We start from the raw sequence: 15452 nt of genomic DNA on the forward strand, positions 1-15452 counted from the left end.
TTATCCTTAAACATTATCCTCTTGTATATAACACTTATATACAATGTTTAAGGTTACATAAATAATCATGGAATTTTTATTGATATTCATAAAATATTCATAGATATATGCACATAAAATAATGAATAAACTCTTTTATTAAATAAATAATAAATATCCTATTACATCTCATGCTTCTAGGACACCATTCCCAACAGTTGTGTGATTTCGCAAGTGCACAGATCATACAAGTAATAAAGTGTACCACAGTACAGATATCGTCCCACAGAGATTGAATCACAAAAAGTATAGTATAGAAGTTATGCAAACACACAATCAAATAAAAGAATAAACAAAAACAAAAATTCACTAAAATGGTGTAAAGAAATGGGTGCAAAATAAATGCAAGCAAAAATTGATAAAAATGACAAAAATGTAGTTATGACTCGTAAATCAGTGATTTAAATGAGCTAGGACTACTAATTTCTCCTCAGCTATAAGTCTGCTAGAAAATGCTACTGAAATGCTATAGCAAAGACTACCCCTGATAACCGAAACTTAGTAACTGCATAAAATTCTTCCGAATTACTTATGACTAAAAATTCTTCAACCCATTTGCAGCATATTCCTATGTGAATCTAGTTCTCAGAATGCAGATATTAGCTCAAGTTTCTTTGGGTTATGCAAGGTGAATAATATATTCCTATACCATTCACTAATCAATAAACTAAAACAAGATTATTGAACGAGCATCATCCATGTTAGATCCAATTAAAATTAACCTTTCCAGTATTAATCTTAATCTTGTATCATATAATTAATGGACAGTCAATAATAGAAATAAGCATTAACACACATGAATGAACATCAATAATAATTCAATAACATTTCATAAGCAAACTTTCATCCTCACAACTTCGTTTCCATTAGCAGGCCTAGCTAAAACAATTTAATTCATAATGAGATTTACAAAATCCATAATCCCAGAATAATTCATGGCTAAATCAATACCAAAAATTAACAAAAGAGAATTAAGCTAATAGATAGAAAAACGAGTTTTCAGCTGGATCTTCAATTTTTCTTCATCCTGCCTTTCTTCTTTCAGCTACCTGTTTTTCTTCTTTGCACGTCTCTCTGTACTCTCTATTTCTGGAGGAGGTATTGTACTACTCTTTTGCCTTTTCTCTCTTTTCCTTATGTACTTGGCGGCTGCTTGCCTCTCTTAGAAAGCAATCCCTTCTAGGGCAACAAAAGGAGGCTGAGGTGTCACATGATGAAGGATCCAGTGGTCCACCATGACACCTGCTCATCAACTCACATGGGTTTTTGTCTTCTTCCTCCAGGTAGTGCGCTGATGTCATTTTCATTTGCCAGCTACTCCTATTTTGCTACGGCAGAATGCTATGGCTTTTAGCCCACATAATTTCGGCAAAACACACAACTAAGTCTTAGACAAATTTCAACCTCTTTTGATCCAAATTCCTCCAACTTAACCCGAGAGAAGCAAAAATACAGAGTTTAGCCAGAGAAAGTGTAGAACTCAAAGATCTAAGGTAAAACATGAAAGAAAACAATGAAACAACTCTTGGCTAAGCATATTTTGAGCTAGAAAATTATGAGATAACTCTAATTTCTTAGAGTTATCACACCCCTAAACTTAGAGTATTGCTTGTCTCGAGCGCAACAAAAACAAAAACAAGAAAGAAAAGTTTAAATAAAAAAATATGTGAACTTTGTGGATGAATTCTCAAGAGGTTTGTCCTCATTAGATGGGTTAGAAACATAGCTTAGAGAAAAACACCATTTCTGACCAAGTGTTGATCTTAAATTCAAAAGATTGCTTCTTCTCTACGTGGACCTTTCTTGTGTGTGTGTGAACATCCAAGTGCTATATCATCAATGTCAAACTAGATGGGACCATGCACACATGCTCTAAACCAAAAGTTTCTGAATATGAGTTCAAACTCCATAGGCTTGCTTTTCAAAAATATCTCCACTAATGTAGATCAACACATGACCAAGGATCAATAGGACTTCATTAAGCTCATAATGTTAGGCTAGGGTGAAGGTAGGATATGAAGTAATAATTTGGCTCAAATCACCCTAAAACACATCAGCACTCTAAGACCACACAAATAATATCCTTAAGTAACACCCCGAAACTTTAGTTTTACTTTTCCTTGCCACCCATTTCTGTCTTTTTTTATTGAACTTCCTTGAAATGCCACAGTTACCTTTTTACGCGAATATCAACATTTGTGATGAAGTCACCTAGTTACTCAACAAGGTCGCAATTCAAGGTGCTTTTTTTCTTGCTCGGAGAAGAAATGTGGAATTTGAAGTTGGAGACAAAGTTTTCTTAAAGATTTCACCAATGAAGGGAGTGAAAAGATTTGGTAAGAAGAGAAACCTGAGTCCTAGATACGTCGGTCCTTATGATGTTGTGGAAAGGATCGGGATGGTAGCATACAGATTGGCTTTACCATCATCACTTGGTAAGGTACATGATGTCTTCCATGTGTCCTTGTTGAGAAAGTATGTACTAAGTTGTTCACATGTATTAAAATAAGAAAATATAGAACTTAATGAGGACCTGATTTATGAGGAACAACCAGTGCAAATCTTGGACAGAAAGGAAAGGGAATTAAGAAATAAAAAGATATTATTAGTCAGGGTTCTATGGAAAAGCCATTCAGTAGAGGAAGCAACATGGGAACTAGAAGATGAAATGAGATCAAAGTATCCGAGTTTATTTGGTAAGAGAAATTTCAAGGACAAAATTTTTATAAGGAGGGGAGAGTTGTGATGCCTAAAATTCTCACATACTAGTTGGCCAATGCATTGCATCCATTCATGGCATAATATACATGGTTTATAAGTTTGGCATGCTATTGAGATGCATTGTTATGTTATTAGTGTATATTAAGTAGTTGTTGAGCATAATGTTTTGATGAAATGACAGGCTTGCTCGAAGGTGGATCCAATAGGTGGAATAGTGGAAAAGAGGTTTATAATAGTGGTTTTTATGAATTACAAAGAGTTTAATTGGTAATGAAGTTCAAAAAAAAAAAAGAAAGGGTTAAGCATGGATTTTGTTCATTAGTTAGACCCACATGTGGTATAAAATTCCTTACAATAAGAACAAAAAAGTATGAAACCAATTACAAGAGGTTGCCGTGAAATTTCACATGAACTATTGAACTAGAACACACTAGAAAACCCTATTTTGTTCGAAATTTAGTGCTCGGGTTTTTGAGTCTTGATTGAGGCTTTTGTTGGCTTGTAAGTGACTTAAGAAAATTTATTATCTCATGCTTGAATATGTTAGGAAGGATTTTACAAATATTGGTTAAGTTTCAAAGATGAATGGACAGGAACAAAAGTGGATCATTTTAGTCATACCGGGTTTTTCATATGAGCAAGTAGACCTAAGTTGGTATGTCAATTGAGTGGTTACAACCTACTATGTAAATGGGATTTGGTGTGAGTGTGTAATGCCCTATTAAGAAGGTGACCAAGTAGATATAAGGGACACATGACCAGCCAAGGTGATATTCCTTCATGATGACTAAGTTGCCTCTTTGGTTGCTTAAGGGGTATAAGCTACTAGATCATTCTACACTACACTTATTCATCTTGCTCGACCCCTCTTTGACAAAAACCCCCTTCTCAAGCTGTTAACTTAAGAAAATAAGAATTTCCTTAGTGGTTTGTCAAGTTTTGGACGCCAAATTTCAAGAAAAACCAAACTTAGTCAAGGTAAGGGCCTGTTTTGGTGTGGAAGATGTTTGGTGTTGGTTCAGTGGGTTTTGTTTGAATTTTTACTGAGATATTGCAACACATGATCTTTGATATGTCAGGAACAACCACATAAAAGGATTTAATCAAATTCAATTGGGAGGTGCTAGTTTCAAGTTTGTTTTGGTTGCAGCCCTGAAACAGGTTGGTTCTACAAGTGGCTCGGATTTTTGTTTATTTCTCTAGGCTAGAGAGCTCCGTTTGAGCTGAAATTTTGAGGGAATATTTTCTTAGGTGTTATCGAATAGACCGTAAAATATCTCATCAAAATACTGTGCAATTTGGGTGTTATGACCTTTTTACCAAACATGGTTTAGTGTGTCCGATGATATTGTGATTATGAGCATATTTTATTTTATTTTGGGATATTAAATTCAAAACAGGTGACTTTTGGCTTTGAAAAGTGTTAGAAATAAGGGGAAATGCTATCAAAATTTTTAGAAAATTTGTGGGATCAAGAAGGACCCAAATTTGGGGCTAAAACCATAGCCCATACCACGACCACTGGACACGCCAAGCACGCCCTGGCCTACATGCAGGCAGGCCTGCCTGCAGTCCATGCTATGCGCAGGTGACCTTGCTGCGTGCCCAGCATGCCCAGGCATGGGCTGCAGCCTGCGTGCCTGGCTACTTGGCCAACAATGCCAAATAAGCCATTTTTAGCACTTTTTAGCCATTTTTTAAAGATATTAAAGTATATTTCAAATGTATATATGATCAAATTATTATTATTACTCAAAAATTTAAATTTAGAATATTATTATCAGTAATTAAAAAAATGATGATAAATATTTCAGTGATACGGAGTGTCAGAACCCCTGAGAGCAGTACCTAAAAGACTATTTTAGTGTTAAAATTTAAGATAAGTAGAATTTTGTCTGTATCACCATAAAAGTTGTGCATATGATAATTGTTTCAATGAATGTCATAATTGAATATATTAATTGCACACAACCGTGACATAAGCATACATGCACGACATGATGAAAAATATATATATCCAAGACATTAATGAAAAGTGGGTGAGTATGAAGATAACTTAAATGTCCTTATGGTTATAAGTGACGGGCCTAATGAAATGAAATAACGAATATGTCTCAATGGAGACATCCAGACCTACATGTCTCGAAGGAGACTGTCTCGATGGAGACTTGCGGTGTGGGATGCTTCCTTGATGATCACAAGGAAGATGAGAAGATTGATATTGTGAATTGGCCCACATGACGGCATTTGGTATATACATATATATATATATATATTCCTTTATGGTTACAAGGTTCGATGAGGTGTATGGGACACCACTCGTCTACGAAACCCTAAAAATGAACACATAATAAAAGTGTGAAGGAAAGTGAATTGAATAACATTAAATGAAAATTTCAAGACCTGAGCTCATGCATATTACTATTATTATATTGTTATGCATTGTTCTACTTACTAGGTTGTAGCTCATTTATTTTATGGTGATGCAGATGAGGGCACTTCCTAGCATTAGCTGAGGGTTAGACGGTTGGCTGGCGCACTCCTAAGAACCAAGATTGATGTATATGGACTAGCTGACCTGTATTTGGAGGCCTTTGATATATGTATAGTTTTTGAGAAGTAGTGTGGTTGTGTTATTACTTGGCTGTGCCTATTTTGAGATATGTATTATATTGTATATATATTTTACCAACCAATCGAACCCGATGAGACATGTTAAAAATGGTATTGCGCTTTAAGTGATTTCAAAAAGTCTAAATTTATCTATATTTTAATACCTAAGTTATGTAACTTACTAAAAATCAACATAAGGGAAAAAGATTAGAAGTAATACTACATAATATGACTATGAAATTAACTTAAAGTCGTATAAGGCGGGTGTTACAACATGGACGTCTTCAAAACTTGTCAAATATTTTGAGTCAAATTTTATAATTAATGATGACAAACTAGACATCTTACAGTGATGGAAGAGCAAGCAAGATCATTTTCCACCATTATCAATTATAGTATGTGACATTTTGACAACTCCAATGTCTACAGTAGCATCAAAGCAAGCATTTACTGCAAGCAGTCGAATTCTTGACAATAAGAGCAGTAGAATGAACCCGGATATCTTAAAAGACTAGGAAGATGTAAGAAGATGAAAACAACATTATACAGATGATACACTTCTAGACTATTTTTCAAACTTAGACATAACAGAATCTTCTGGAAGCAATTCGGCCACAGTGTAATTTAATTATCCTTGTATACTGCACTCTTTTTTCCTTCGCTAAGGTTTTGTACTGATCTCCTTACAGGTTTTACTTGGCAAGGTTTTTAACGAGGCAGTTATTTATTCATATTATTTCAGTTCAATAAAATCACATATTTTAGGTGCATATGATATACTTCCTTTTTTCATTAAATATGATAACAAATGTGAATCCAGTGCAATCCGGTCGACCGGTGCATGCTTAACGGCCATAAATTGGACCGTTGAGCTTCACCAGCTTGAAAAGGGCCAGGGCTGGCCCGTGAAAGGCCTAGGCCAAGGCCCAACCTCGAACCCGGGCCCGGCCCTTACGAACAAGGACCGGGGCCAGGGCTGGGGCTGAAGGTCTTCCCTCAGGCCCGACCCAGGCCCAACCCTGTAAAAACTTTCAGGCCCAGCCCTGTACTGTACCGAGCCAGACATGGCTCGGCCCAGGCCTGTGGCGGGTCGGTACGGCGCTTTTGACACCTCTATGGCAAAGTAGAGACACCCCAAAATTTAAGGGACAAAACGGCGGTGATCCCAAAGTTTAGGGGGTATGGGTGTGCGCACCCATGTTACTTTTCTGCTTCATTGTGACAGAAAATGAAACAAAATGAGCAAAATTGAGAAAAACACAAAGTTCGTGACATTATAACGAGACTTTTTAAAGTTTAGGAATAAAGTAGAGACGATCTTTAAGTTTGGGGGCATGTTAGTAAGAAAAAAAAAAAAAAAAAAAAAAAAACACTTTTATCGCGAAAGAAAAGGGCAAGAGTTCCTGTCAACAGTCAAATAAGTATCTTATAAGCAGTTGAGGAGTCTCACCAGTACCACACGAACGAACATACATCACGTTCCATTAGATATAAGAAAAGAGAAGTTCTTATGGCTGAGCTTGTGAGAAAGTTCCTCGGCCTAAAACTAAAATCCAACCACCACCACCACCACCATCATCATCATCAATGGCTACTCTCAAACTCATCTCTCTTTCTCTCTGCCCCTCTTTTAAACGCCATTTTCGCGACACCAACATTAATCCAACCCCAGTTTCCTCCATTAGTCCTCCACTGCAAAACACTCGCTCCGATTCGAACCCAATAAATTTGAAGTCCTTTTCCATTTCTTATCGATTCTCGGCTTCCGAAGACGAGGCTGAGAATTGCAGCTTCGACGAGGCAGTGGAGCTTTTCAACAGGAGGGAGTATTACAAGTGCCATGACTTGCTCGAAGCGCTCTGGAATAAAGCCGAAGAGCCTTCTAGAACTCTCATTCATGGGATTCTCCAGTGTGCTGTCGGATTCCATCACCTTTTCAACCGGGTTTCTTCATTGCGATTCCCTTTTTAATTTTAAATTTAGAATTAAGGAATATGAATTAGCACAATTCAATCTTCTAAAATGTAAAATGTTTTAGACTTGAGTGTTCACTTATTTAATTCCTATTAAGAGTAGATAAGGAGGGGATTTTTTTCTCTGTTCCAACTGAAAGGTTCTTGAAGATTGAGTTTGATATTAGTATTATTATGTTTGGGCTTTTCTCCGGTCCTTCTAGTGGGAGGTCCTTGATAGATATGAAAAACGTAACATAGCAGTTATTAAACGTAACATTTGTATTGCAAAGCATCCAAAAACTATGTTATATACCTCTACAATATCAATGTTACGTTCAATCATCAATGATTAGGGGCCGTTTGGTTTACGCGTTTAAATTAGTAATTCTTATTCATTGACGGAAACTTTGTCAGAGAAAATTTTTGAATTCAAATTCTTTGTGAGATAAAAAATACTGTAACATAATCAAAATTATGGATTAAGAATATTAACCAAACAGGGCCTAAGATTTGGGTTTTGATTTGTTGTTGGATAGAATCATAGAGGAGCAATGATGGAGCTGGGTGAAGGGGTGTGCAAGCTAAGAAAGATGGACTTCAAGAGCGGACCTTTTCATCAGTTTGAGCGAGACATCTCTGCAGCTCTTGATTTTATTTACCAAACTCAGATTGAATTAGCTGCTTGTGAGTTTTTTTCCTTTTTAGTTTTTTTTATGGCCTTGTTATTTCGTTGCTTCGTGTTTACAGGAATTATTAGAATATCCTGATGAGCAAGTGAATAACGGTTGCTTATATTTCCAGTCACCTACTTTTCCCTATGTCATTGAAGAGTTCCCACTTCACAAATTCATAATTCACAACGTGTTTTGGAAGGATTAAAAGGTTTTATGTCTAGGATATGGTGAAGAAAAAATAGCATTTTAGTCTAAATTAATACTAAGTTAACAACAAGAGAACTATTTAAAAACTTTCCAACAAAAACTAAAAGAAAAACGTTAGTAAGGCGCCAATGTTTGCATCAGGAGAGTAAGTTGCTAATATTTTTGGTCTGGAGTTGGTGGTTATCATGCTACTTGGTAAAAGAGCTCCATGTTTATCTCAAAAGGTTTAACACTAAGGCAGCACGTAATAAAAGTAAACAAGTTAAGAAAACTCCAATAAAAAAAAAAAGATTTATACCAGTCAATTGAGATTTTTATCTCAGAACTTACTGCGACTTTATCTTATCTTTTCGTTCAAGTGTGAATATGAAATTGTCGATTAAACAGTTTTTTTTTCCCCTGGATTTTAACAGGTGGTGATGATCTGTGTGTTGCAATGGATCAATCAGAGAGATCATACCTACTTCTCGGGGGTTATGCTGCGGGGCAGCATCTATATAAGCTGCAAAGTGACTCTGATGATCAAACAATGTACATTGTGTTTAGCCCTGATGGTTCTTATGCCAATGGTGAGCCACCAAGGGTAAAGCTACCCATCCTCAATGCAACGACAGAATTACTCGAGGCCTGTGACTACTATTGACTTCATGTTTGGATTCTTCAACCTGTATTTAGTACTTTGGGTCCAGTTCAGGAGTCATATTACCATACCGATACCAGGGTACCAGTTTCCTTTCTGCTGTTGAGTCATAGCACTACTTTGATCCGAGGGTGAAAGCATTAATCAAACAGGTACTGGCTCTGTAATATCCTAAAATTTCTCCTAGTTCGAACGGTTAGCTTTTATGTATAGTGAAAATACCATTCGGAGGATGTCAACTTGTTGTAGTAATGACACCTATACATGTATATCAAAATCTAACGTTACTATTGTGTTCCATTTTAGGGAATTTATTTATGACTATTATGATTGTTAGAGAAAAACAAAAATGTCGTAAAAAATTGCATTGTTTTTGAAGGATGAACGTAATTAAAATGAGTGCAGACTTTAAAATTTTGAAAATTCACTCTTTAAATGCAGTTAGGGACACTCACATACATTTCTTATCCAGTCAAATTGAGAATCCTTGGTGAACTTAAAAATAAAGTCAGAAGTCGAGTCCGATACAGATGTGAAATCATATTGTTATTGTCATTATTTACTTTTTCGCAAGCAGGCATAACAATTCTCTTTTGTCACTCCTTGATAAACTAACCGTAACGAGTTACCTTCTATAGGTCTATTCAGAATAATACTTGTTGACAATGTTCACTAAACAAGGTCCTTTTGCACAATAGGATAACCTGACCCTAACTCTGCATCAAACCTGCAGAGACATTGGAGCGTGAGTTCAGACTCCTTAGAATCGCGATATAGTACCATCTTCCTGAAATTCTTTCCCCTATTTTCGAATCCAAAACTACCTGACCTCTCATGTGTTACTACAATAGTTTTGATTATGTTATACATGTTTCAGGAAAAGTGCATGTTTTGGTAGGTTTCAAAGAGAAAATTGAGTGAACGAGCTGGAGTTTAAATGCCGTTCTAGCCCAAGTGCATTGGCTCATGCTTCACTCTTGAGCTAAAATAGTATGATTAATTTTCTGATGCAAAATGACAGATTGTCTTTTAATTGGTAGGTTGTAAGATTGTCTTTTCAATTGGTGGGTTCTAACTTGGTAGGTTTTGTTGTATATAATCCCTATTTTGCAATAATAGTTCTTGTTTCTTCTCAAAAAATTTATAAAAAAGAAAAAAGTAGGTTCTAACTTCAGATTATTTCTTCATTTTTCGTGGAGTTTATGAGTTTTTCTGCTTAACACAGTGTAGTTAGTTTGTGAGTAATGTACTGTTTCTTGAGCTCAGCTGAAATGTTTAATTCCTTATGGATCACAACTTTGTGGTGGGATGTTTCTTTTAGCTATTTTGATAGATTTTTCACCTCTTTTTTTCTTTTTTCTTTTATTTTTTTGGAAAGAAACTCGATATGTTTTCCTTTCTTTTTTATTTTGAAAGAAAATATACAGAAGAAGACAGACTCAAGATCAAAGCGTACAGATCTAAAAACTGCTTTTTTTAAATAAAAAAATTGCATTAACTTGAACTGTGAATTGAGCATACAAAAGGGAATCACCCAATCAAGTGTATTAAAAAAATGGAAACATCGTATAAAGACATCAAAATTTTGGAGTGAGTAACGAATTTCTTCCCAATTAGCAAGAGAACAAAAACTTAAAACAAATGGAGAAAAAATACTTGTGACTCTGCAATCTGCAACTCTTAATATGTTAATTCAAGTTTATCGCCGACATGCAACTACATCAGCTTTCGTTAAGATCCTGAAAACCATGTTTTGAAGGCTATTGAGGCATCTGCATCCTTCAGTTAGCTGGAGCAAATCCTGATAAAGGGTAATCAACAGATCTTTAGTAATGTCCTAATTCTACAGTCTATCTTAATCCTGATAAAAAATAAAAAATAAAAAAAAAGGTAAAACATATTTATCATATTGAACATGGAAATATTCTGATGCTACAGATACTATATTTTTAAAAGAAAAAAGAAAAAATCAGAGACTAACCTTGGAACCACCTTGATTCCCACCATCTAAACTGTATCTGAGTATCTATTATTGTCCTCTTCAGCCCTCGGCTTAAAATAACGGAAGTAGAAAAATTGGAGCAATATCTAAAAGGAGAATTAAGGCAACAGCTAAGAAAAAAAGCCAGCAAAACTGGTTTAACAACCAAGATTTATGATATCTAAATCAATTTATAAAAATGTAGTTTAACTGAAACTAAATATTGACATTATGAAGGTCAACAAGGATACAAAAAAATCGAGCAGCACGCATCCTCCAGCATCCACTAACCATGGCAAATTCGGTCGGATTACGGACCAATCCATGCTGTTCACAAGTATGCTGCACAATACAAGAATGTTACAACTAAAATATTACTTGTCAATAAACCTTAATGAAAACAATAAAGGTTTATGTCATATTTACCTTGCCACATAAGTGGAATTCCCAACCACAGCAAAGAAAAACATAAAAGGATTAAGCCCCTGCGTATCATAGAAGAAAAATTGTTAAAACTCTTTTGCACGCCATGACAAATATATGGTCTTACTTCATACAATCTTGTTAAGAAAGAAATAGAACTTTCTTCCGTAATTTGTGAATTGTTTTAGAGAACGATACGGTTTCGGACTTTGAAAAGCTTACCTCAACATTTCCCTTTCTCATCTGCAAAGATCGGTTAAACATAAGAAGTCATTATTGTTCTGACAATTTAAAAAAAAAAAAAAAAAAAAAAAGAAGCTAAAAATTGCTGAAGTTCTCAAATATGCGATGATACTACTATGCAAAGGAGATAAGAAAGCATTACAAGGGAGAACAAGAAGGTCTCAAAATACTACCAAAAGAAATGAAATATCAGATACTTTCATGCAGCAGTCAACCCTCAAAGAATCATATATATATATATATAGGAAAAAAAAATAAAAATGTTCTCATACAACACGAAAACAACATGTAGAAAGGACTAATCTATGCTACTTGGAAAGATAAAGATAAATCTCACATTTAAGAATATTTGTGGAAGCCGTCCACCCATGTAAATAGCTGCCATTCCCCAACCAAGAAAAGTTGCAATTCCAGTGCCTTCTCCGACACCATGCTCTTGTAAAAGCCCACCATTTGCCTGAAAATATTAGTAGCAATCATGAAATACATTATTTCTTTATTTTCAGTTATGTCCCTATAGAAAAAAATTCTTCAGGAATTCCTTTGAACCAAGCACAGAAGAAAAATGATATGATGTAGAGCGATAGGTGGAACGCATGACAATATTAAGATTATTTTGCATGATTTAAATAAATAAATAAACTTCAACAACCTGCAACAGCCTTCTTCCTACTCGGATCACAAAACCAGGGTTTCGCTTTTCGTTAAGTGCTGAAAAGTGGACATTCAGCGCACCAAGGAAGGTCATTGCTGAGACCTGAAATACAAAAAAAAAAAATAATAAAAAAATAAAATAAAATGAAGCTCGTGTCCATCCACAATAAACATACTGACAGAATCAGCTAGATAAAAAGCTCACCACAGAGAGCATGGGCTTGACACGTGAAGCAGATTTGGGTTCTGCTGATTCTTGTGGAGCAAGTAAGGGATCTTGAAGCGAAGACCGAGTCTGAGAAGATGTGGAAGAAGCCAATCTTTGTGCTAGATAAGATCCCAGAGGTGGAGTACTACTTTTGAATAGAGATCTTGCTGACCTGAAGAATGATTAAAAAAGAAAAAAGAGAAAAAAAAAAGTTAGTTACTCTTTCATCCAACAACATTCTGTTTTGGATCAAATTATAATTTTTACAGTTCTATAAGTGGTTCAAAATAACTCTGCAACATCTAAATTGGACTTTTCCATCAGATATATTTTATATCTTAACATTATGCTGCAAAAGATGAGAGCTTTAAGGGACAGAATCATACACGTAGTACAAGTCTCTTCCGGAGGATGTATTTGAAGCATAATCAGTTAGCCGAGGAGGTGCATTCAAGACATCTGATGTGATGACTGTATCATTTTTATTACTGATGTCACTATAATAATCCTGTATCACATCAACGCCACTTCTGCTTTGCCTCGGTTTCACGTCTACCCCAGTCTGGTTAAACCTTGGATCCTGCATCGAGTACAGAAGATCCTTAACAGAAAAGAAGTTCATCAACAAACATCAATTAAATGTTTAAACTCTTCCAACTTTTTAGCCACTTCCATTTCTCAGCATTGATATTGGTTCTCTCTCTTACCAACTTCACATCCCAACATAACCCAATTTCTTCTTTTAACAACACTACTATGTTACAAAAGTAAATCCAGATTCGAACTTTCGTTCGATAAGCAGGATACTTTAGAACCCATATTCCATATTTTATTAGTCCTTTTACTTGAGAATAGTTTCTCTAATCTTTGTTAGACTAAAATCGTGATCCTAACATTCATAAGAGTAATACTTCCTAAAGCATTTGCACGAAGAGGTAAATTGTCAAAAATTTGTACCTTTTGCTGTTGTTTACTTCGTTTCATCCGCGGATAGATGTAATCATAGTACATGGCTTGTAGAACAAGAGCCATGCTAGTTAAAGTATACAACTGCAGACCAAAGGGGGAAAAAGAAAAAGGAATGAATGAACAAACTAATTAGCACGTAATATTTTATAAATTTAGAATGCAACTTTTGGGTTCTGTTGAAATTCTTACCACTGCCATATAGAATTGTGTTGGAAGCTGCATGAGCAAGAAGAAAAAACGAATTACAGTTAATTATTTGCAAATATTTTTCTAAGATAAAAAATAACAAAGAAGAAAAAAATTATTTGTCCCTCTTTTCTTTGAGAACCATCATATTTCCTTGATTACGTTTCCACAAAATGTATGTGTTGTTTGTTTTTTTGTTTTGTTTGTCTTGTTGGATTTTTTTTTTTTTTCCTCAAGTTCTTAAGGTTCTAACCCAAAATACTGTTCACAAAACTAACTTAAAGGTTCTCACCAACTATTTTCACTAACATTTTCTTACAAATCCATAATTCTATTTATGTAACCAAATGTTAATTCAAACTTCATTTCTTATTTAGACTTTACACTATCAAACACCAGTCTAAACTATAAAAAAACTCAAATATAAGTTCAAACCCAAAGGTTTAAACCCACCAATTTAGACCTGCGAAGCAAACAGGGCCTACACTTTTACAGGATTTTAAGTTCTACCACTTTAGGATAATAATAGATTTTCCAGATACAGGAGAACAACTTACCGTAGCTGGTTCCATTATACAGCCAACAAGGTTAAAAATATCACTGCAAAAGATGAGAAACAAAATAAATTACAGGCGTAAATAAGTAACAAAGGCAATTTTAAAATTCGATCCTGAAGCATTAGTAAAGTATTAAGGAAAATACTATGACATGAAGTAACAGGAACAAGACAATAATCAAATTAATCAGCACCATCTCCCACGAAGAGTATTAGAAGACATTTATGTGAAATAGTGAATTGGAAAACTAAGGGTATAGAAGACATTTATGTGAAATAGTGAATTGGAAAACTAAGGGTATGTTCATTTTCGACACAAGTCATAACTCAAGTTATATTATTACGGTGTTTTTTCTCATAAAAATTTAAATTTAATTTTTTTGCTATAATATTTTTCTTTCACGTACATAATTCAAGTCATAACTCAAGTCATGTAAAAAAAGAAGCTCTAAAAATGCTTTTAAGTAGCATGCCAATCATTTTTATTTTTATTTTTATTTTTCTGTTTATTCTTTTTCCTTTGCATAACAAAAAGTTCTTTTACCATTGCTCCATCTAAATGAACAAAATCTTATTAGGCTACTCACACCTTCTTGATAAAGGAAATGGTATTTGCCAAACAACTTAGCAAGGCAAACACGTGTTCATATTTTATTAGTTTTAAGAGTAAGTGAAAAGAACAAAATAGCTTGTGAGGCCTCGTTCATTTCGCTGATTCGAGTTTAGAATTCGAGTTTTACTACAGGAAAAAGCTCTCACAAACAATCACATCTAACTTTTTTACTACAGTAAAAAGCTCTCACATAAAATCACATCTCAACTCGAATCAGCGAAGTGAACGGGCATGACTAGACCCCAAAAACATTTCAAATTCAAAATTGGCATGCAACAAATATGAGAATTATTTGGCACAAAATCGGAAATACCCTACCAATAATATACTATTTTGAATCGACATAATTTTATTAGGTTCTATCAATTTTAAATACTCTTACATACAATACCGACGGGGTACCCTAGAATGCTTCACAAATGTACTGAAGCAAAGAGGAAAAGAAAAAGAGGAGAGAGAGGGAAGAAATAAGTACCCAAGTATCCAAGTGGCCAAGAAAGCCATAGAGAGGCCCTGAGTGGATTTCTGCCTGTAGTTTGTGATGATTTGGGGTATCTCAGCAACAGTCCAAGTGACAACACTCACAACACCCAAACTCAAGGAAACTCCATCTTTTGCACTGCAAATGCAGTACTGCAAGTACTGAATTGCCCACTTTGCACAATGCCCACCTGTGGGGCACATTTGCATTGAACCACTTCTTCCCATGTCCTTCTCCAATCTCTCTGGATTCACTGCAAACGTTTGAGAAAGATACAAATAAATTCAAA

General features: G+C 35.0%; 2 protein-coding genes across 3 annotated transcripts; one reads left to right on the forward strand and one right to left on the reverse strand.

The window, feature by feature from the left end:
* Window positions 1-6824: 6824 nt before the first annotated feature.
* On the forward strand, window positions 6825-9143 carry LOC21410562. 2 transcript variants are annotated; one of them, XM_010113002.2, is made up of 3 exons: window positions 6825-7317; window positions 7865-8012; window positions 8623-9143. In XM_010113002.2, exons 1-3 carry the CDS (start codon window positions 6961-6963, stop codon window positions 8850-8852), a joined length of 735 nt encoding a protein of 244 aa, XP_010111304.1. In that variant the 5' UTR covers window positions 6825-6960; the 3' UTR covers window positions 8853-9143. The 2 variants fall into 2 exon arrangements, with proteins under 2 accessions (XP_010111304.1, XP_024031205.1); XM_024175437.1 differs by having other exon boundaries at window positions 6825-7290.
* Window positions 9144-10632: 1489 nt separating this feature from the next.
* On the reverse strand, window positions 10633-15202 carry LOC21410563 (lysosomal amino acid transporter 1 homolog). Its single transcript, XM_024175320.1, has 13 exons — window positions 15158-15202; window positions 14071-14113; window positions 13517-13543; window positions 13316-13408; window positions 12745-12938; window positions 12356-12530; window positions 12149-12253; window positions 11834-11953; window positions 11476-11496; window positions 11257-11315; window positions 11082-11172; window positions 10831-10937; window positions 10633-10650 (listed from the first exon to the last, which is right to left on the reverse strand). Exons 1-12 carry the CDS (start codon window positions 15184-15186, stop codon window positions 10857-10859), a joined length of 1038 nt encoding a protein of 345 aa, XP_024031088.1. The 5' UTR covers window positions 15187-15202; the 3' UTR covers window positions 10633-10650; window positions 10831-10856.
* Between the last annotated feature and the right edge of the window lie 250 nt (window positions 15203-15452).

Source organism: Morus notabilis, unplaced genomic scaffold (assembly GCF_000414095.1).
Source record: "Morus notabilis unplaced genomic scaffold, ASM41409v2 Scaffold78, whole genome shotgun sequence".
NCBI lineage: Eukaryota > Viridiplantae > Streptophyta > Magnoliopsida > Rosales > Moraceae > Morus > Morus notabilis.